Source organism: Podarcis pityusensis, assembly GCF_964106645.2.
Source record: "Podarcis pityusensis genome assembly, chromosome: 8".
NCBI lineage: Eukaryota > Metazoa > Chordata > Lepidosauria > Squamata > Lacertidae > Podarcis > Podarcis pityusensis.
In genome coordinates, this window is record NC_138033.1 from 32,319,056 (window position 1) to 32,342,116 (window position 23,061).

Sequence of the window (23,061 nt, forward strand, 5' to 3'; positions counted from 1 at the left end):
AAATTCAGCATCTTGAACATTTTCATTTGCACAAAGCATCCAGCTGGCAGAAAGTGGTTGTCCCATCTTTGGCAAAGAAATTAGACCCTTGCTTTAGTGCTGAGAGCTTATTCCGGCTAGATTGAAAAGAAGAGGGAGGAAAAGTGAATTCACAGAGAAGATGTCTAATTAGCAGCAACTGGCCAGGAAATGAAAGTGGAGCCTCTTGATTCAGAGGCAGGCTACCAGATACTGTGGGACAAACAAGAGTGTGGGGCACTTTCTTCTATGCCCCACTCGTGAGCTGCCTGGGAGCATCTGCCTGCCTACTGACAAGAAACAGATTGCTGGACTGGTTGAACCTTTGGTCTGCTCCAGCTATGTTGTGCCTGAGCATGTGCGGAGTATTTTCTCTTAACAATGGGTTATCCCCCACAGCCAGAGTCCGACTGGATCAGACCAAAGGCCCATCTGGCCTGACATGTCTGCTTCCACAGTGGCCCACCAGATGCCCCGAAGGGAACCTCACAGGCAACCCCCCAACTGATATTTCCCACAGGTGTAGAGGAACCTTTTGGGGGCTGAGGCGCACAGCATTGCTCCTGGCAACCTGTGTCAGTGGGTGGCCTCTGACATTTACACAAACACAGACCCTTCAGTACACACAGAGACACTGACACACGTAGCACTCAGACACCGAAAGAAGATCTGATGGTGGGGGTGGGGGAGAGAATCCTGTCAATCCTAGAAGGTTGTGCAGAAAGATCAAAGTCACAGCCATACCTCAGAGTCCCTTCTCATTTTACTTGCCTGAACACTCCTATCAGCCTTCTAGCTCACACATTCCCATTGGTAGTGGGAGGCACCAATAGCCATGCAGCTGCGTAATCCCCTTTTCAAAGCCATTCGAGTTGGTGGCCATCACTGCACCTTGTGGCAGGGAGTTCCACAGTGCAAGCTGTGTGCTGATGTGTGAAGAAAAGCTGCTTCTGGTCAGCCTTGACTCCCTCAACCTTCACTGGATCATCCTGGTGCTTTCTAGCATTATAAAAGGGAGGAAACCCTCTTTCTCCAGCCTAGTTCTATATAGGCTAACTAGTTCTATTCACCTGCTCTCATGCTTAAAACATGAACGGAGCTTTTAGAGAAGTCTCTCTCTTTCTCTCAGGAATATACTATTTGCAGTGCCCAGCTCCTTTTAACTGCGATTGCATGTTGATTTGCAGTGAAACACTCCAGATTGCCGGGGGGGGGGGGGACGACACTTCCCTGCAACAGGACCAGGAACAGCTTGCCAGTACTGTAGCTGCAGCAGTTCCTGCCCTGAGGAGGTTAAGTGACTCGGCCACTTGATCTGGCAACGAGGGACGCCCAGGAGGTTCATGGGATCCCTTATAAAGAGCTTTCTCTGAGGGACGGGCACACACGGCAATCTGTGCACACGTGCCTGCACCCTCCCGCCGCCGCCGCCGCCGCCGCCACACACACACACACACACACAGCGACTTTGCTGCTGCCTGATTCATCCTCGTTTGCTGAGCTGCATCCAAAGGGCTACCGGCTCTTGATCGCGGGCGGGCAGGCAGTCCTGTGACAAGAGGAAAACAAGCTGCCCGTTGCCATTGCCACCCTGCTCCCCGGGAAGGGCAGAGAGGAGGGAAGATGGACCCGGCAAGAGCTGGGCCCCCAGAGAGCAGAGGAGCCCCCCGAGACTCCGGCAGCAAAGCAGCCAACGGCGGAGGGCAGCCGAAGCAGGAGGGATGGGAAGATGCCCGGGCGTTTTATGAAAACCTTTCCCCCAAAAAGAAACCCAAATCAGTAAGAGATTTCTTCTTTCCTGGGGCGGGAGGAAGGGTCAGCAGGTGGCCTGCCTGGCAGGGTGGCTTGTTTACTTGCATGTTTGTACATATAAAGAATATGACACTGGCTGGGTGCAAGGAGAAAGAGAGAAAACCCATCCTCGGGAATAGGAAATGTCAGCTGAGGGAACCTGTTGAATCTCCCTGCTTGGCTACCTCCAACTGTAGAGTGTTGGAGGGCTGGGAGACCAGGGTTCAAATCCCACACAGTCATGAAGCTCACTGGGTGACCTTTTTGGCCAGTCACTGTTTCTCGGCCTAACCGACCTCACAGGGTTGTTGTAAGAATAAAAATGGAGAAGGGGAAACCATGTATGCCACCTTGAGTTTCTTGGAGAAAGAGGTGGGATGTAATAAATAAATGTAATAAATAAAATAAAAATAGGTGATGTATGGTGGAGGGAGGCCCACCTGCTGTGGCCAAAGGAAGGGAGAGCCCTCAGCTCAAAGGTGGAACACAGATTTTGCAGGCCCAGCCTGCAGCATGTCCAGTTAAAGGATTGCAGAGGCCTGGGAAAGTTGCCCTCGCTCAACTCCCACCAGCCTGGATCAGCAGCTGGGAGTTGCAATCGGAAGCATCTGGAGGGGACCAGGTTGGAGAAGGGTGCCTTAGACTTGAGGGGTCTACTCTTAGACAGAGCAGATAGGTCTATACTCAATCTATGATAGTTATTCATTTCAGTTTTGAATTGGTTCCTATAAAGCACCTCAAAGTGAGGTCACAACAAGAAGAAAACATATAAATACAATTAAATACAATCCAATACCAACTGGAATGGACTGATGATCCAACTCAGTATAAGGTACCTTTATATGGATCAAAGGCACATGTTGTACAGCATCATCGAGATAACGGGCATTCAGCAAAGAATGTTATTTTTCCTGGAAGATGCTGTTCTCGCTTGCATGGAAGAGGCCCATGACAGCTGCAGAGATAAAGCAGGAGAAGGGAGTAAGGAGTAGATGTAGCCATGAAAACAGAGTGTGCCCTCTTCCTTCTGGGGACCAAGGTCAAAACCTTGCGGGCTAAGACACACACTCCATCCGTTAAGAACCCTTTGCCAGTTCATATGCCCAGCAGGTGGATGTGTCTGTGTGTGTACACACACACACACACCATGTCTCATGGTACCACATCTACTTTTTCTAACAGCAGGCTTAAAAACTGCTACTCCCAAGTATTATTTCTGGATGATGTGGTGGATCATCACCGTCTGAGGCTGGTCCTTCTGTTTACTGCAGGAGAGTGCCAAATGTCTCAGGGTAGCCTGAGTATCAGCGTTTCTTTCTAACATGACTGCTGGAGACAGCCAGTCCAACTGGCATCACCTGACAGACTAACCTGGGCGAGGACCTGCCAAGACCACCTATATAAACCTTACTGAAATGGATATGAATTGTGCCAGAGTGCTTCACAAGCCATGGGCAGAGCCATCACTCATACCTGTCCATCTCCAAAGTTCACGATGTCACCACTCCAGCCATCTGACTGTTTGGCATTAGGCAGGTGAAAATGCTGTATTAGCTGTCCATTTAGTTACTTCACACATACTTTAACAGGCTGCAAAGCTCTTGCAGGGAGAGAGAGTAAAATCTGGCCCACATATGTCTGCAACAGCCTGCATAGATTTTCTGCTCATCATTTGCTTCTCTGTTGTCCCATGTCTCCTGTCCAGGGTAGTGTTCACATCCCTGTTTACTGTGCACACACGATGTTATCCAAAATGCACATGTATCCTGGACTTTGTTATACAAGACTACTGCTTGATGCCATGCTTGGAGTACTTAAGCCACTCTTAATTCACCTCTGGCCAAGGTGTGAGCACCTTGGCATAGGGTAAAGACCTTGGTGTATACACAAACAGATATGAATCTCACATTAATGAAGCTGTGCTGATGTGAACAGCTAGTGGGAGAAAGAGCTGTGAAACACAATGGGACTCCAATCTAGTACCCACCAAATGCTTTGGATTACAACTCCCCTGAGCAAGGTTGGGTCGGGCCGTTTTGCTGTTCTGCCTCCTGAGGCGACTGCCTCATCTTTCCACATGGGAGGGCAGTCGCTGTCCATGAGTCCCAGCATCATAAGGCTGTGCAGACTGGGGTTGATGGGAGCTATAGTTCAAAATATCTGGAGGGCGCCAGGCTAGGAAAGACAGTTTCTTTTTGAATCAAGCTTGAAAGGCTCAGTGCTAACAACTGTTGGCAGAAATACATTAGTTTTTATCTGAACCCATGGCCAAATGAAAACCATGACAGCTTTTACTTTCCAGAACAGTGAATGGGTAGGGTCTTAATTTCTGATCAAATGGAGGTGGGGGCACTGCTCCAGTCACCGCCCACCAGCAAGAGAAATGCTTCCCCTCCTGCACTCCTCTGACCAGATTTGCACCTCCCCAACCTTTTATGGCAGCCTTTCAAACAGGAGGTTGTTTGTGGGTTTTTCACATCTAGTTTTGCCCTGTACCTGGTGCTTGTTTGGGGCACTCCCTTGCAGTTTTTTTTAATTCCACATCTCTGCAGATTTTTAAGCTTCTGGTGAGGCAGGTTCCTTCCCTTCCCTCTCTCGGTTCCCGGCCCAAATGCTGCTGGCCTTTGCCAGCTGGCTGGCCCTTGTGGCTCGCGGACTGGCTCCACTTCAGCAATGCTGAGATTGGACTGCTGAAAAACAGCCCCCCACCCAAGGGCCCCAGGCTAGCCTGAAAGCTGGCCACAGGGAGGGAGGAAGGAAGTCACAGCACCATCCAGCTCAGGTCCAAAGTGTGGGCCTTTCTTGATAGGTAAAATATACAGAGTGTAGGGCCATTGGAAAAAATGTGCATAAAATGTGCTTATGCTAATTCATGCAAACTGATGCCTTTATCTAACTGATGCAAATTTAAATGCCATAGAAGGCCAGGCAGCTAATTTCTCATCCAGTTCACCCCAGATAAATTCTTAAATTAATTTTCACAGACCAACTCACCCCAGGTCAGTTCCTCTTCAATTAATTTATCCCCCATTAATTTTCCCGTAGATCCTATTCAGAATCATTTCAGTCACCACCACCCCATTCACGGCTGCCAAATCATTTCGAGATGAAGTCATTTTTACTCAGTTTGGTCCCCAAATTAATATCCTACCCAGTTACCCTGATCACCCCCAGTTCAATTTGCCCCAAATTCATTGTCCTCCCATGATCACTTGCAACACTAATTAGTGGGCGATAATATTCTGTCTTTGTGTATTAAATAGGGCTGGCATACACCTGGAATTTCCGGACATATCCAGGATTTGTCCGTCGAAAATAGTATCTGGGCTGAATTTCTGAAAATCGGCAAAAATGTCCAGGAAAACCTGAGCGTATGGAAGTGCCCCCTCCCCAGAGTTCAACAACTTTTGTGTCTGGATTTTCACTTTTTGAAATATGGCAACCCTATATTAAAAAGCTTCTCCTGTTGATTTCTGCAGATCAAGCTGCTGTTAAAAGTCAAAAGAGTAGCCAGGTTGGGTTTGTGGTCATTTGGCCAATTATTCCCTCCATACTAAGGGCTCATTCACTCTCACTTTTGCTTTGCATTTCTAGGCACAGGCCTGGGCTTTCCAGGTTTGTGTGTGAGCACTGCCCCAGACTCTCCAAGTGTCCCTATTTTCCAGTGGCAGTCCAGGATTTACAGAAGCCGTCATGATTTCTGATTTGATCCCAGAATCTCCCGCTTTCCTTAGGACAGGGGTCTGCAACCCGCGGCTCCGGAGGCGCATGTGGCTCTTTTACACCTTTGCCGCAGCTCCGGGGCGGATACTAGCGAGGGGAGGAGGCGCATTGTGCGCCCCGACACTCCCCACTGTGGCGGGCGCTGTACTGGCTGTGACGTCGCATGGGGGCGGTGCGTGCGTTAGTCACGCACCGTCCCGACGTCACCTTCCCGCCCGCCCGCTACATTGTAAGGGGCATGTACGCTGGTCACTGCATTGAAAGGGGGCATGTACGCTGGTCACTGTTTTGAAGGGGAGTGAAGAACACACACAAAAAAAGTTAACTTGTTAATTTAACGTTTATTTCTATGAGGAGGAGTAATTCGGAGGGGTCAAACAAAAATAAATAAAAAAGTGACAAAAAAGTTATTTTTATAATGACGAGTTTTGTGGCTCCCAGTTTTTTTTCCTTCGGAAACGGGTCCAAGTGGCTCTTTTTGTCTTAAAGGTTGCAGACCCCTGCCTTAGGACGTCCCTATTTTCATTGGAGAAATGTGGGAGGGTATGGAGTTGTGCGACCCTGAGCCAAGGAGATAAGTGGTAACTGTACAACCTTTAGAAGACATCTGAAGGCAGCCCTGTATAGGGAAGTTTTTTTTAAAAAATGTTTAATGTTTAATTATTATTTTTAAATGTTGGAAGCCACCCAGAGTGGCTGGGGCAGCCCTGTTAGATGGGCGGGGACTAAATAATAAAATTATTATGATTATGGAATAAGATGTCCCTATTTTCACTGGAGAAATCTTGGAGTATATGCTCCCCACACCCAGCACTTTCCCCATAAACACCTGCTCTTGGAACAAAAGGCAATCTGCAGAAAACCTGGATTGCTGTTTGTTCCATTTCAGTGTTAAAATGTGGGTTTTCCTGAGGAAAGTAACAAAAGAAATAAAACAAAGTGCTTGGTGTTACCGGAAAATCCGAGGGCTCCCTTGGACAAATGAAGACACCGACCAAGGCAAGACAGAGCAAAACAGCAGCCAGTAGGCTTGGTCTTTATTGAAGAAAGACTGTCGCGACAGGGCTCCCACCGCCCACGAGGTGAAGCAAGATGGAAGCCCCGAACAATGGGAGACCCCAACTTTTATTAACCACTAATCCCCTTGACTACACCCCCAGAATTACGTCATATATACATCATGATTTTATTAAAGAACAGGAGGAGTCGAGGAGGAGCTACCCAGGTAATCCGAGTATCCTGACACCCGGCAGGGACCACCTCTCCCCCTCCCCATATGAGTCATTTCCATAAACAAAGGAATGAGCGAAGTTTTCCTGCCCCCTGAGGGGAATCCGGTCAGGGTCCTTTGTCGGAGTCTGTATTGAATACACTACCGTATGCAGTTTATTGTGTTCCTGATAGCATTTCGTCTGAGCCCTTCCCGATGGTTATCAAGGTTGCCCCGCCATCCGGAGAAGGGCCGTTGTGTACGTGACTGCGCGGTTCAAGGCTTATGGCCGATCAGTCCCAGCTTACCCCCCTTTGATAGTCCTTGTAGTATGCAGTGAAATAAAAGTGGTCCGGTGAAAATCCATGGTACGGCTGATTTTTGGTGAATTTGTAAGGAATATAGTCACTGAAGTTCAAAGTACTTTCCTCTTTCGGAAACAACTTGCAACATTTTGATTAGATCAGTCATGGTCCATTGAACTCGGAAACAATGAATTGGGAGCTGTCAAAAGGTGAGGGAACAGACGCTCGCAGCCTGCAGTACCAGCGTGGCCGCCACAAGGGGCGCTGTTCGATAATGCTGATTGGTTGAGGCGGCCGCTGTTTAGCCTAGAGTTCGGTCGCCCGGTCTACTCTCAATAAAGATAGGGCGGCGCGGAGTGCTAAATAGAATGTTGTCAATGCAGCGCTTCCTTATTTACGGAAGGCTTTTAAGAGATGGCCCTCTAAAGAGACATCTCTAGGGTCAGGGAGGGGAGATGCGTGTGTGTGTGAATGTGGTGCTTGTGTGATACAAGTGTTAATGGAAGGGGGGGGGGTAGTTTCCGGCGACAGTTCCCCCCTTCGGAGATAAGATTGCGAAGGCAGGGAAGCCGCGCAATCCTTTTCTCCGCACAAATCAATAAAAGTTTGACATGCCATACCTAGAATCCAGATTCTGGAAGTCCTTTAAGGGCCCCATTTCGATGGGGTTCGTCCGGGTTCCTGGGTCTTGGTTGTGGAGGGGGAGGACCCGCACGATATTGCGTCTGGGTCATGGGTTGAGGGTGTCCATATGGGAAGTTCGATTCCCTGGGTTTCGGGTGTAGGGGTTCCTGATAATCTGGTCTGTAAGTTTTAAAGTCTCTATAGTCAGGCCTAGGAATTTCTGGTAGGACGGGGCAAAATCTTCTTATGTGCCCTACTTCCTCGCAATTGTAACAAACGCGCCGGTCTCGAGAGTCGGGTCCCTTTGGTTTGCTTTTGTCTTTGTAAGGGGGAGCCGCTCCTGCATAAGCTAACACTCGCGGAGAGTCGGGTTTCTGATCTTTCTTCCTCCGCTCGTCTCTGGAATTAAAGACTGACTTGGCGATGGAAAGAATTTCGGTTATAGTCTTTCCGTCGTAACCCAGGTGTGAGTTTAGGGCTTTCCTTATATCTGCAGTTGCTTGGTCCTTGAAGAAGCCTTTAACTATGACTTCATGTTGAGGACTCTCCGGGTCTATCCCGCCCCAGGTTTTGATAGCAGAGACTAAGCGGGTGTAATAGTCGGACGGGTGTTCTTCAGGCCCTTGGAGGACAGCTTGGACTTTTGTCCAGTTTACAGTTCGCTGACCAGCAGCTTTGATTCCATCTAAGATGGCCTTTTTGAAAATTTTTAAGCCCCATATGCCGTTGTCTGTGTTATAGTCCCAGTCAGGGTCATTAAGTATCGTCTGTGCGGTCAGTGGGGTCATCGAGGCGGGACGATTTGGTTGGTAGCCTTCTCGGGTTAGAGCCTCCCCCGCCTTTGCTAGTATTTCTCTCTTTTCTGCCTCGTTAAAGAGGGCCCCAAGTAACATATGCACATCTGCCCATGTAGGGTTATGAGTAGAGAAAATGGTGGCCACCTGGCGGTGGCATTTGTCAGGGTCGTCCCTTAAAGAGGGCATCTTATCGGACCAATTCATCAAATCCGAAGTAAGGAAGGGCTGATGAGTAAAAACCATGCGAGGTGGGTCTCCTGCCCTGACTGGGGGTATGGGTAGTGCTCGCAGAGGGAAAGCGCCTTCTATTTCCCCGTTCTGTAGATTATCTCTGTTCCTAGTTCTGCTGGAGACGGGTCCCTCTCTTTCTCCGTTTAAAAGTTGCCCGTTAAGTAAGGGTCCGAGATCCAAGTCTACTTGGTTTTCCCCTAAGATGGGTGTGCTTAAGGATGGGTCGGGCAGTGAGGCATTCGGTATGTTTTGAGGAGGGGCAGCAGCGGGTGGGTTTATGACGCTTCCTGTCGGTCCCGCACCCCCTTCACCAGATCCTGTTCTGTTCCCCGTTCCGGGTTCTGGCAGTCGGGGAGCCCGTGGTTCGGGGTAATAGAAGGGAACGAGAGTCCTATCCAATTGTTCTTCTTGGGCTCTAATTTCGTCATATGGAGGGGGTCTGGTTGGTTTTAAAACAGCCATCTGACGGGCAACTTGGGACTGCTGCCGGTGAAATAGTTCGCGGGCTTCAACGAAAATATTTAGATAGTATAGTTGTCGGGGCTTCTCGTCGGCTAAATGGGACTTAAGTGCTTGCATTCTTATGAGGTTAAAGGAACCATGAGGCGGCCATTGGGAAGGTGGTTCCAGGTGGTGGGTAAGAGCGACCCACGAGATGTTACAGAGGTCCCTCAGTTTGGATTTTGAGAGTCCCCTTCTCCCTCTCAACTCCTTCCAATTGAGGAGGACAAATTGCAGAGGGGTATCGGAGTCCTCTTCAGAGCGGCAAGGCTTCCTCGAAGCCTTGTCGCCAGGAGGAGTCCAGTCAGAGTATTGAGAAGCGTGGGCTCCCATTACTCTATTCTACAAGAACGGGGTTTTGCGGACGATGTGCACTACAGACAAGAGGACGGACAGACGAGGGGAAAACACAAAGACAAGGGGAGAAGATAAAAAAATAGTGTTCTTTCAGTAATTTAGGTACCTCAGTTTATTCCTACTGAACTTAATCCTGCCTGCTATCGAACCGTAACTAACCTATCATCAATAATTCTCAAACATCAACCTTGAACTCACGGGTCTCTCTCTCTACCCGATGCACAAACAAAATCCTCAAATTCTACTGCAGTACTGCCTCTACAACTGGTCCTAGTGTGGGGCCCCAATCCGTGAGCCACCCCTTCTACCCTCCACGACAGCCTCCTGCCTAGCCTTTGAGACTAAGTTCGGAACCCCTACTGGACGCTTGCGCAATGCAGTGCCAGATCAAGGTCCGAGAAATTGAGAGTTTGAAAAGGAAACAAACGACCTTGCGTTCTCACGTACCCGGGTCATCCCTAACAAAGGTCGCCGGGCAGGAGGGGCGGCTTCGTTTGCATAATTAGACGAGAAAGAGAGAGAGAGAGAGATGTTTGGACGGACGCCTCTGGACGACTCCGATAGAGGAACGTCAGAGAAAAAGACAATAAAGGGCCACGCTTCCCCGGACTCAATTCCAAGACGGGAAACGGGGGAGAAAAGGACAGATTTTTTTTTTTTTTTTGAACGTACCCGGACGACTCCGAGGGGTAACGTCAGAAATGAAAGAAGGAAAGTCTGGCTGTCGTGGGGACACTGCTTCTCCAACCCCCCCTCCCAATGTGTTTTACTTCAAACCATACTCACGTTCGAAGATGTCCCCCGCAGATCCCGGGATCCTTTTCTTTTAGCCGGCTTTACCTCGCCTTTGCTCTCCCTGGTCGGGCTTCCGGTGACGGTTGATTACCGCCCGCAAAGAAGAGGCAAGGAGAGGAAGAAGGATTCCTGGGCTAAGGTTGCCCAGCGGCGCCCGATCCCCTCTATCTCCCCCCTCACCTTCGCAGGAGAACCAAGTGTCCCTTCGTGGTCGCCAATACTGTTACCGGAAAATCCGAGGGCTCCCTTGGACAAATGAAGACACCGACCAAGGCAAGACAGAGCAAAACAGCAGCCAGTAGGCTTGGTCTTTATTGAAGAAAGACTGTCGCGACAGGGCTCCCACCGCCCACGAGGTGAAGCAAGATGGAAGCCCCGAACAATGGGAGACCCCAACTTTTATTAACCACTAATCCCCTTGACTACACCCCCAGAATTACGTCATATATACATCATGATTTTATTAAAGAACAGGAGGAGTCGAGGAGGAGCTACCCAGGTAATCCGAGTATCCTGACACCCGGCAGGGACCACCTCTCCCCCTCCCCATATGAGTCATTTCCATAAACAAAGGAATGAGCGAAGTTTTCCTGCCCCCTGAGGGGAATCCGGTCAGGGTCCTTTGTCGGAGTCTGTATTGAATACACTACCGTATGCAGTTTATTGTGTTCCTGATAGCATTTCGTCTGAGCCCTTCCCGATGGTTATCAAGGTTGCCCCGCCATCCGGAGAAGGGCCGTTGTGTACGTGACTGCGCGGTTCAAGGCTTATGGCCGATCAGTCCCAGCTTACCCCCCTTTGATAGTCCTTGTAGTATGCAGTGAAATAAAAGTGGTCCGGTGAAAATCCATGGTACGGCTGATTTTTGGTGAATTTGTAAGGAATATAGTCACTGAAGTTCAAAGTACTTTCCTCTTTCGGAAACAACTTGCAACATTTTGATTAGATCAGTCATGGTCCATTGAACTCGGAAACAATGAATTGGGAGCTGTCAAAAGGTGAGGGAACAGACGCTCGCAGCCTGCAGTACCAGCGTGGCCGCCACAAGGGGCGCTGTTCGATAATGCTGATTGGTTGAGGCGGCCGCTGTTTAGCCTAGAGTTCGGTCGCCCGGTCTACTCTCAATAAAGATAGGGCGGCGCGGAGTGCTAAATAGAATGTTGTCAATGCAGCGCTTCCTTATTTACGGAAGGCTTTTAAGAGATGGCCCTCTAAAGAGACATCTCTAGGGTCAGGGAGGGGAGATGCGTGTGTGTGTGAATGTGGTGCTTGTGTGATACAAGTGTTAATGGAAGGGGGGGGGGTAGTTTCCGGCGACATTGGACACAGAGTGGGAAAGCATGAACCTGTGGTTCAAAAGGTAAGTGTAAATGAGCTGTAAGCTTACATGGAGATCAGACTATTATCCAGTCTTTATTGAACTGCTTGCAGGGCATTTATACTCCTTCCTGTTAACCACTGCTTCACCTCATACTTTCCAGTGCATTTCCCCTGTCCCTTTCCTAATTGCGAAAATTCACTTTCTTTTAAAAAAATTCTTACAACTTGAAATCACATCCTCTTGTAAATTCCACCTGGAGCAGCTGAAAAATACGAGGTCTTTTTATGGAAAAAATCCTTTGTTGCCCTAAGGCAGCTGTGGGCAATCTGACCCTTCAGTTGTTGCTCAACTACAATTCCCATCAGCCCCAGTGGCTAGTGGCTAGGTGGCTAGTGGCTAGCGTGGCCAGTGGCTAGGGGTGATGGGAGTTGTGGTTCAGTAACATCTGGAGGGCCAAAGGTTGCCCACATTTGCACTGGGGCAATGGAGCACTTCAGCTGTCCAAACATTTCTGGTATGTTCTTGCATCCCTCCTGCAAAATACAGTCTGGATGTGACCTCCACAATCCCTATGCACCTGACATGAGGTTTTCTGGTTGGAGGCCTTTTCCACCCCCACTTCCATACTTTTGTTTTTTACTCCCAGGTGCAACTTTCTCACTTGACTATCTCTGCACTCTATATTCCTGCAGGCTCCTGGAGTTAATAGGATTAATAGAGCACCATTTCTCTGATCTAGCACTTCCATTCTGGCTGCCTGACAGCTTTCAGCTGTGAAATAGCTTGCATTCCTTGATGGTAACTCTGCCTCCTTGTCTCCTAGTACAATGCAATGGTGTTCTGATCTGTTTTGGGATGCCAGGCTCTGATCAGAAACCCAGCAAATGCAACTAAATTGCTCCCTTCTCTGTTCCATTAATCTTTCTACTAAACTTAATCCTCCACCCCAGTCTAGAGAGTGAGGAAGAGGATGGTCTGGAAGGGAGCTGACCTCATTTTTCTCTCCACCCCAATTTCAATCTGCCAGGTTCTGTTTGCATTTATGCAACCAGCCCCTTCCCTCTCCTCCCTGCCAGCCAGGGGCTGCTTTCTAGATCCAGACATCTCATTGGCGTTTCCCTGACCTTGTGCAACCTTGGCTGTTGCTAGGATAAATGGGGCTTGCTCGGAAGTATTGCCATCTCCTGCATCCTTGCAAGAGCTGAAGGTTGCTGAAGGTCACACGTGCACTGGGTCACAGGTCCTGTGGTTTGTCTGCCGTAATAAGAGGGAGCCTGACAAAGAGAGATTAATGCAGGAATAAGACTTGCATGGTTTTCTTAACTAGTGAAATGCCTGTTATTACAAAAGGCAAAATGGGAATGTAGATGGAGAGCCTGTACATTACTGCTGATATAGAAAAATAGGGGTGGTTGGCTTTTGCTGCCTAACTCCCCAAGGGACCAAGGCCCCTAATTCTATGATTGGTCAGAGATGAATGGATGGAGGCAGGATGCAGTGAAAGCGAGGCAGATCTTTATCTTTCTGTTGCAACAGAGTTCCCTCCCTTCGCAAGGAGGCAAGAGAGACCCAGAATCAGAAAGAAACATCTCTTTTAAGGGTTTGCATTTTGGCATGGAGAAGGAGGACATCCCCTCTACAAACAATCAGAAATTACATTGATTGTAATTTCCACGAGAACTAGTGTTTTGAGAGAGGGAGAAAAACTTTGTTTCTATCCACTTTTCCCATGCCATGTCAAATTTTATAAACTTTTGTCGTGTCACTTTTATAAGGTCAAGGCTCAAAAACAGGACCTTAAAGGCAATTGGTGCACTGGGGTGGGGTCATCCCAGCAACAGACACAAAGCAAGATCAGTTATTTTTCAGCTCTGCCAACTAACAGGCTCATTTGCCAGCCAGAGACAACTAAACCAAATTATAATTATTTTTTGAAAGAGCTCTCAAGGCAGCCTCAAATAAAAATGAAACAGACACAAACAAGAAAATCAAATAATTAAAAGGGGGGAAAAACAGAGGGCTAAAAACTAGAGCAACACTAAAACCATCTGTAGTAGCAAGGAGAGGTCAGGGGAGTTATGCCTACGGCAGGGATAGGAAACAAGATTTGGTGGGTAGGCTGGATACTAACCTGTCCCAACACCCAAGGTCATTTTGACAGGTGGGCAGGGCTGTGAGGCACTCCAGAAAAGGGCACTGCAGCAGGAAGCCATTATTATTTTTTATTATTTAATTTTATTCCTTGAATTTGTATCCCGCCCTTCCTTTCTAAGGAGTTAGGGGTAGCAAGCTGATACACAGTTTGAAAAAAGCAACCCCCCCCCAAAAAAAAAACAGTTAAGGCATTAAAAACAACAACAGCAATTACAACTAAAAACATCTATTTCCTGGCACTGGGAATACTCTGTGGTACAAATTGTCAACTTTGGGGTGGGGGCAAAATCTGGGATTTTGAGAAACTGCTGTGGGTGTCAGTAACAAGATGGCTGCCGTGGGGGTGCAGCATAACACAAAATGGCTGCCACATCCAAGAGAACAGAGAAGGGGACTGGGGGAAACGGTGTCAGCGTAGTCCGTCCGGTGGATGTTGAATCCTGGCATCCAAGAAAATGTGAGCATGCTTCAGGCGAGAAGGTGTTCAGCGCTGGAGAAGCTGGGTCAGTGCAAACAGGAGCTGAGCAGGAAGATGAAGGTCTCATATGAGGATCGTAAAACTTAAATCGCCCTGCAACCCCGGAAGAGCTATTAAAATAATATTTTAGCTAATTAGTAACTCATGGCTCCCACATTATTGAGAATTATTGTTAGCAGGGATGTTAATAACTAGTTAATAGCTGACTACCTTGAACAACTAATGGCCCAATAATGCCTCACATTTTGCCTTTTTGAAATGTGGAGAGGTGGTCTTAGGAAGGTGTTTCTACTTTTACACAGATTTCCCAAGGTCTTTGACCTCTGTTTTGGTCTTGCACCTCAGGTTAAGCTTGAATTAAGCTTGCAAAAGAGCAGGTGGGGCTAAGAAATGGGTTGCACTGTGTGCCCCATCCATGGCTGGTTTAAAAGTCCTTTTTGCCTGTCCACATTAGCACTTGCACACCAGACAGGATCTCCCAACAAACAGGACTGCCAGCTTCAGGGCTGCTCTGTCAGTCTGCCTTCAAGAGCTGTCCAGTCAGCAGCCATTTAGGAGCAGAAACATTCGCCTCTGTCGTCATTTTGTTGCCTAGTTAAGGCTTTCCTTTTTCAGCAGATCTTTGCGGTGGATTTTTTTTTTTTACCCCATTCTGCATCTATATTGCATTTAAAACTGTTTTAACTAGGACATTGTTTATATATGTTTTTTATTATTAAAGCACTTTGAGATGTTTTATAGGAAGTGGAATCCAGTGAATAAATAAAGCCTTCATGCTGCTGTTTCAAAGGGCAGAGACCAGGCTCATAAAATTGCAGGATCCTGCCAAAGAAAATGCTAATTTGCAGTGTTGCACATATTATCTCTCCCAGGAGTGTCCAGTTCAAACTTTTAGACCCAAAGTGCCAATTATTCTCAAGGGGAAAAAAAAAGATTGTAGCTCTTGACTTCCACTTCCTGTGCTGTCTTTGGTCTCTTTCCCAGAACAGAGAGTGTGACTCCTGGGATGAGTTAATTCTGCTCATCCATGGGAGACAAGCCATATCTCTAGTATGATGTACAGACTCTTCCTCCAGTTATCAGTCAGTGGGAGTTAGAGGGGGTTGGTGGGGCTGGGAAAAATTCCTGCCTGCAGGGCCATTGTTAGGTACTTGGTTATATAGTTTGCTTTCTTCTTGTTCTTCTATGCTGGTTATTTATACATATCTGTATACATTTTAGGTTGTTTTAAACTGTTCTTAATATTGTGTATTACTGTGTTTTAATAGTAATGTTGTGTTTTAATGGTTGTAACTCATCCTGGGACCCGGGGGTGAAGGGAGGGTAATAAATTGTGATAATAATAATGGTTTTCAGATATAGGTTACACTTGAAATTTTGCTAATTGAGCTTTTTGGCAGCTCCCCCCCCCCCCAGGAGTCTTGTTTTTCATTTGGTTTTCTTTGAGACATTTTTATTAATGCATTTTAAGTTATCTTCCCTATTGTTTTTACAAAAGTAACTTGATATGTTTTTATTCATTTAGCACGAGGTAATGATAAAGTGTTATACATTATTATATTTTGTAAACACTGTTCCATTACTTTTTATGTTGTTCATATATGTATAATGCCCCCAGGAAGGATTTTAGTTTGGCCTGAAATAAATTATATTTCAAGCCCCCCATTTTTTCTCCATGTCAGGGCTGCTGCCCTCATTTTTGTAGTTGGCTTTCAACCACAAAATTTGCATAAAATTTTCATGTGCTAATTTATATATGTGGATGCCTGTGGGAAATTATGATGTTGGGTGGTGGGGGTATCACCAATTATTACATTTATATCTCACCTTTCCTCTGAGGTGGGTGCTCAAGGTAGTGTACATGGCTCTCCACTTCCCCATTTGACCCTTACAACAACCCTGTGAGGTAGGTTAGACAGAGAGACTGTGACTGGCCAAGGTGATCTCTGAAAGTTGTAGCTGAGTGGGTCCTAGCTTTAAGTAGAAGGTGTGGGTATGACCTGAAGCTCTTGATTATATTGCTACTGAAAAATATACAGGCAGTGTATTTCCTCTACATGGCAAAAAGATTCCTACATTGCAGGGGGTTGGACTACATGACCCTCATAGTCCCTTCCAACTCTATGATTCTATGACAACCAGTATGCTATATTATTGAATTAAATCAGCCTTCCCCTACCTGGTGCCCTCCAGATATTTAGAGCTGCAACTCCCATTAGACCCAGCCAGTAGGACCATGGGAAGTATAGCCCCAGACATTTGGAGGTTACCAGGCTGGGTAAAGCTGAATTAGAATAATATAAAGTATGTACAATTTTATGACATCAAATTCCATCAGAATGGCCTTACTGGACCTAACTGAAGTCCATTCTGCATCCAGCAGTGGCCAGTCAGATGCTCTGGGATGTTGACAAGTTGACTATGAAGCTGATGGCCATCATCTCTTGATATTTGTCCTCAACAGGAGCACCTGGTGTTTAGAAGCTCCCTTTGGGTGCCATAGGCAATATGGCCGTGGATAGCCCTGTTGTCTTTCATGGGCCACTACCATCTTTTTCTCTTTCTCTCATGCAGCCAAAGCCACAAAATGCCATCACGATTGCTGTGTCATCGCGAGCCCTCTTCCGTATGGAAGAGGAGCAGAAGATTTACAATGAGCAGGGTGTGGAGGCCTATGTGAAATTCCAGCTGGATCACGAGAATGAGCCCTTTCTGCCTGGAGCAGCCTTCCCCTTCGTCAAGGTCTTTTCCTTTTCTGGTGATTTTGTTCACCTCCAGATGGAAACATCAGAATCTGGGTTCAAGATAAGAGGATGAAGCAAGTGCTGGTTGTCACTTATCAGTAAATTAGCCCAGGCGGAGGTTTTATGATTGATACAATGAAATGTGGGTCGTGGTCTGTTGCAATGCCACAATATCCTTGTGCTAGGTGTCTCCCTGAAGGTCTAATGTAAGACTCCAGGCACTGGAGAGTCTGTTGGGGTTTTTAATGCCATACTATACCATCTATGTGCAAATACTACTAAACACCAATATCCTTCTTGTGACCCCCATTCCAAAGGGTAATGAAACCCAGCAAGCACTGGAACCCCTGAAACTTCTCTTTGCTTTGAGAAATGGGATCTGCTTAACAGTGCTTCAGGGAGGGACCTCAGTCGGAGAGCCCATGGTTTGCATTACAGAAAGTCCCAGGGTCAGTTCCCAGCATTGAACTGAAAGGATCAGGTGGCCGGTGAGCAGGAAAAGGGACTTTCTCTCTGCCTTTGGGGAACCACTGCCAGTCAGAATCAATACTGAGGTAGATAGAGGGACCAGCCCATATAAGGCAGCTTCAGGTGCACAATCAGGGCTTCCCCTGCTTTTCTTTTGCATGATTTTGATTAAAAAAGGATGTAAAGTATCTGAAAGATGAGCTGTTCACCTGACAGTAAGTACTGTACTGATGGTTGGGGCCTCCTTCCCCCACCTGTTTATTGTTTTATTTAAGGAAGTCCGGTTGTGTTCTTGGCCAGACTGCTCTGCCATCTTTGACTTTCTAGGCACTGGAAGCTGTTAACATGCAGCTGCGGGTGCTGTACCCAGAGAGCGAAGAGCTCTTCGACATCGTCCTCATGACTAACAACCACGCTCAGGTGGGAGTCCGCTTGATCAACAGCATCAACCATTACAGTGAGTAACCGGAAGCCGCCTCCCTTGACCAGAAGCACCCAAGCAATTGATGGGTTACTTGTCACCTATTTGCAAACTACCAAGTTGTCTTGCTTTTATACCAGTCTAACTGTCTTGAGTCCCCATCCCATAAAGAACCCTGGTAAATGTATCTCAGTGATGGTGTTAGAATGGGGTGGTCCAATTCATCCCAAGGGACACATGCAGCCCTTCAGGCCTTTTTTGGGTGGCCCTCAGCAACATTTGACGCACCCTCACAGCCCTCACACTGCCTCTCCAAAGCTGGGTAAGCTTTGGGAAGTAAATAAGGTAAATAAGTACATCAGAGTGCTGCTTTTGAAAGATGCCACCTGGATTCCCTGAGAAACAGCTGAACGAAACTTTCGCATCAAAAGGCAACCATGGAACCAGTGCAGGTGTGAGTCCCTGCAGGTGCTACATCTGCTGGTGGATTGCGCTTCCCAAAGCCTCTCTCTTCCTCCCCTCAATGTTTTCTTCTTCTTGCTCTCTCTTCCAGACCTGTTCATCGAGAGGTTTTGCATGACGGGTGGGAACAGCCCCATTTGCTACCTGAAGGCCTACCACACCAACCTGTACCTGTCATCTGACTGTGAGAAAGTGAGTGAAGCCATAGAAGAGGGTGAGTGAAGGTGTTTGTTGTCCTTCGCCTGCTGTTGGAAAGGGAGTAGGAAGTCACCCATGTGTGCGAGTGTGTGGTCTGTTGGCACGTGTGGGTCTGTTGGCACATGTGGGTTAAAACCTAAACTATTTTTTCTGTTGTGACTCTCCCCCTCCATCCCGGAAACCCCAGGTACTCTAGTTTTGCACATGTAGTCTTGTAGGCCCTTTGAACTCTGTTTCCAGTAGCAGACTGCATGATCCTGGGAGGGCTCACAATAGGTTTATGAGGCTTTCCCATTATGATAGTAGTAGGTAGGGTGACCGCCTGTCGTATGAGATGAATTTGTGGGATGGATGCCTGGGAAGCAAGAGCTTGTTTACTACATACAGAATCAAGTTGCTTAGAAGAAACGATTGAGGTTAGGGCTACTTCCTTTTGAGGATGGTGCTGGGTTGCTTTGCTTCCTTGACAGAATCATAGAATTGTAGAGATGGAAGGGACCACGAGGGTCAAACGGACTGTGGTCAGGCAGAGTTCTCTCCAGTCTTATCTGAAGAGAATAGCTCAGTTGGTAATCTCAGGATTGTGGGTTCGAGCCCCACTAGGGCAAAAGATTCCTGCATTGCTCGAACCCACAATCCTGAGATTACCAACTGAGCTATTCTCTTCAGATAAGACTGGAGAGAACTCTGCCTGACCACAGTCCGTTTGACAGGTCCCCACGCCTAACACCCATCACACACTCTGACATATACACCACATTGAGGGTATTGTTTAATTATTCTCCAATATAACTCATATAGCATTTGGGGTTTTACAGACCTTTACATATTTTTTAAAAGCAGAAATTGAAGTGTGAGCTTCTAGAAAGTGCCGCTAGATCCTTTTCTTCTTCTTTCCCCAAGGAATTGCTGCAGCCACCATCTTCAGCTCTAACAGGGACGTGCAGGTTTCAGAGAACCAGCTGCGTGTAGCCTTCGACGGAGACGCCGTGCTGTTTTCAGACGAGTCTGAGCAGATTGTGAAGGCTCATGGCCTTGATAAGTTCTTTGAGCATGAGAAGACTTATGAGAACAAGCCTCTGGCTCAGGTATGACCAAGAATGCATTTTTGGGAAATGTTGGGATGGCCACAAGCTGGTTGAGCGGGCAACCTTTGGCCCTACAGATGTTGCTGAACTACAACTCCCATCATCCTAGGCCAATGATCATACTTGCTGATGGGAGTTGTAGCTCAGCAACATCCGGAGAGCCAATGTTTTCCCATTACTGCCATAGAGCAGCTTCTTTCAGCTCATCCTTCTTCACAGGCTGTGCATCTTCTTGTTTCTTCTCTCCATGGAGCCCAGGCTCTCTGCAGCACTCTACATCCTGACTTCTTCTGGTTTCTACCTCTCTACTCTTCCTGTTTGCTTTACTTATTACATACACCATTCCAGCTCCCCATCCCAACCTCTTCACCAATGAGAAGGGCAGGAGAGTTGTTTTACTAAGTAGTTACAGGTTCCCAGAGTCATTAGGATTCCTTTGCCTGTGAAGGAACAGCCTCCAGTAACCCAGTGTCTAATCTTTAAATTAGCCATTGGCCCTTCAGATGGAGCTGTACTCAGACTCCCATCATCCCTGGCCATTGGATCTGCCTCTTGTGGGGTTGGGAGCCCCACAATATCTGGAGGACGACATGTTCACCAGCCTCTGGTCTTACAGAAAGCAGCTATTCTGTATAAAAAAAGAACAAATACAAAATGGGGACTTGTCATTATTCTTTCACAGAAGTATTATGGCAACAGCCCCTTGCAACAATTGCAGACTCTGTGTGGGTAGCCAGAGAGGGTTATTTTCCAAATGTATGGAGAGTGGGGAAGGAAGTTCTGGTTGATGTTGTCTGTTCACCTCTCCAGGGGCCGCTGAAAGGTTTCTTGGAAGCTCTTGGGAAGCTCCAGAAGAAGTTCTACTCCAAGGGGTTGCGCCTGGAGTGCCCCATCCGCACGTACCTCGTCACAGCACGCAGCGCGGCCAGTTCTGGAGCCCGTGCCCTAAAGACTCTCCGGAGCTGGGGGCTGGAAACAGACGAAGCCCTCTTCCTAGCCGGCGCCCCCAAGGGACCCTTGCTGGAGAAGATTCGCCCACACATCTTCTTTGATGACCAAATGTTCCATGTGGAAGGGGCAAAGGAGATGGGTACCATCGCAGCCCACGTCCCTTACGGGGTGGCTCAGAAATCCAGGCGCTTGGCACAGGGGAAACAAAATGAGAATAGCAAGTAGCAGAAAAGAGTGGGACTGGGCTAGGCCAGCCTTTGATACACGGAGAGCAACATCTCTATGGAGAGATGAAAAGTTTAGAACACCTTCCATGAGGACTAGAACCAAAAGGGTTGGGATGGCGGGTGTCTTGTTTGGGGTAGGTTGTTTGGGAGAAGGCTTCCTTACACCTACCTGTACACATTGCACTTTACAGAAATGCTCTTCCCTCTGCCTCACCATAACCTTGCGTGCCCATCACACCATTGCTGTCAGTATCTGCTGTTAGACTTTTGCTTCTGCCCTGCCATCCACTCACAATGTTTCAAGGTTGATTGTCACCTTTTGCTCTTGAATATTCATGATATGTACTGTTTTTTCTTGCGGGCTGCTGCAAGGGGGCTGTGTTTTATTACACGCTTCAACAGTTGCATTGTGCAGAATTTGCTAATGGTGCCAATTTAAGTGTTGTAAAATTCCCAGCTTTCAACACTAGTTTTGAAAGAAAAAGAAGAAGAAGCAATTTCTAGCTCTTATGTTTGCAAGGATGAGCGCAAAGCATGTGTGCAATTCCTTGATGGAATTTATCTGGAATCAGAAGCCTCGGAAAGCAGGCATTGGTTGGGTGGTGAGGCTGGGCATGGGGTGACCTCCTGAGACTACCCCCAACAATGTGCCCAACCCACATTGAGCACCCCAAAAACGGTCAAAGGCAGTGATGACCAATGGGGCCCATCACAAATGGATTGCCCAAGGGCCCCTTAAAGAGATTGACTGAGAAGGAGGCCTGCCAACAGAAAAAAATGCACCATACAACTCTTTCCAGGAAGAACTCTTATCAGGAAGGGCCACAGCTCAGTGTTTAGAGCATCCACCTTACATGTGGAGGGTCGCAGGTTCAATCTCCGGCATCTGAGAGACCTCTGCCTGAAATCATGGAGAGCTGCTGCCAGTCAGAGCAGACAGTACTAGACTAGATGGTCCAATGGTCTGACTCAGTATAAGGCAGCTTCCTATGTTTCCCCCATCTCTCATGGCCAACAGAAGCTAAATAATTATGCAAAACACACATATGAATACAAGTTTGCATCATTCGTGCCATTTTGCTCATCAAATGTGGCTTTTGTGAATGCCTCATGCCTGCCCCAACCTAAAATCTGCATCTGCTTCACCTCTAGCCAGTTTATGCACACTTACATTTTGCCTTGCTCTTTCCAGACAGAGGCCTGTGCTTTAATGCTCCATGTCTGAGCAATCCCCACCCCAAGCAAAAAGGAGAGAGAGCAAGCACAGGATGATCTGTGTTTTCTTTTTATTTCTCAGTGCTTTGAGAAAAGACAGTAAATGAAAGCTGTGTTCCTGAGTCAGTGTGCTGCAGTGGATGGTGCTGGATCATGGACTATGACAACGCAGGCCCAGATCCCCACTGAGCCTTGATGGCCACTGTTAGAGACTGAAAAATCAGTCTCACTCAGCCTAACCTAACACACGTATGCCCATACACCATCCTTAGAGGAAAAGCAGGCTACAAATGTGATAAATACACAATCTGGAACCTTCCCATTCCAAGTGTGTCTGGGAGCTTTCCACCACTTACCCCCTGGTTTTTTCCAGCAGGACTCCAGAGGTCTATTGAATAATGTGGCATCTTCCATTTTTAACCAGTGTTGCATTTTCCCTGCTGTGCTCATGGGCTGTACTGTTAACATGGGGCAATATCTGGGGAGCCGTTCCCTGCTTGACTGCTCATTTGCCACAGTGGAAGCAGGCGGAGGCTGCGAAAGGTCGTGCTTCTGTGTCTGCTGGTGGCTTTGCTTAGGAATGAAACAATGCAATCAATGCCTGTCTGTTCTTCTGGGTGTGTTACCTGTAATAAATTCTGTCTATGTTACCATTCGTTCCCCCTCCTGTTTGTGAACTCATCATTGGTATGTTGATAGCAAGCTGAAGTGCTCTTGAACATAAGGACTAGAAACTTGGAAGAGTGACAGGGAACTAGGTGACAGCAACACCCCCTCTAGCATAGTACTAATTTTCCCTTTCTTGTGAATCAAAACCTAGTTATCATACCATTTATTGGAGAATATCCACCACATCTTGCCATTGGAGGGTTATTGGGCATTATTATTGGGTTATTGGTACACTGTAGACCAGAGTGGGGAACCTTGGGCATGGAGAGGGGTGCAAATGCATCTCTGTCTGGCCCTTGGACTCTACCCAAGC

At 47.4% G+C, this 23,061-nt stretch overlaps 1 protein-coding gene across 2 annotated transcripts; it reads left to right on the plus strand.

Annotated features, from left to right (window-relative positions):
• The first annotated feature begins 1,293 nt into the window (after nt 1-1,293).
• Nucleotides 1,294-22,729, plus strand: NT5C1A (5'-nucleotidase, cytosolic IA). 2 transcript variants are annotated; one of them, XM_081016855.1, is made up of 6 exons: nt 1,294-1,797; nt 16,880-17,047; nt 17,845-17,974; nt 18,492-18,614; nt 19,502-19,686; nt 20,497-22,729. In XM_081016855.1, the coding sequence occupies exons 1-6, from the start codon at nt 1,642-1,644 to the stop codon at nt 20,860-20,862; spliced, it is 1,128 nt and encodes a 375-aa protein (XP_080872981.1). In that variant the 5' UTR covers nt 1,294-1,641; the 3' UTR covers nt 20,863-22,729. The 2 variants fall into 2 exon arrangements, with proteins under 2 accessions (XP_080872981.1, XP_080872982.1); XM_081016856.1 differs by lacking the exon at nt 1,294-1,797 and adding an exon at nt 13,790-14,284.
• The last annotated feature ends 332 nt before the right edge of the window (nt 22,730-23,061 follow it).

What these genes read in the sequence shown, in the direction of transcription:
- NT5C1A (XM_081016855.1), top strand. Translation starts at nt 1,642, where the DNA reads ATGGACCCGGCAAGAGCTGGGCCCCCAGAGAGCAGAGGAGCCCCCCGA. An exon ending in CAGCCTTCCCCTTCGTCAAG is followed by an intron (nt 17,048 to 17,844) that starts GTCTTTTCCTTT and finishes TTGACTTTCTAG; the next exon opens with GCACTGGAAGCTGTTAACAT. An exon ending in AGAACAAGCCTCTGGCTCAG is followed by an intron (nt 19,687 to 20,496) that starts GTATGACCAAGA and finishes TCACCTCTCCAG; the next exon opens with GGGCCGCTGAAAGGTTTCTT.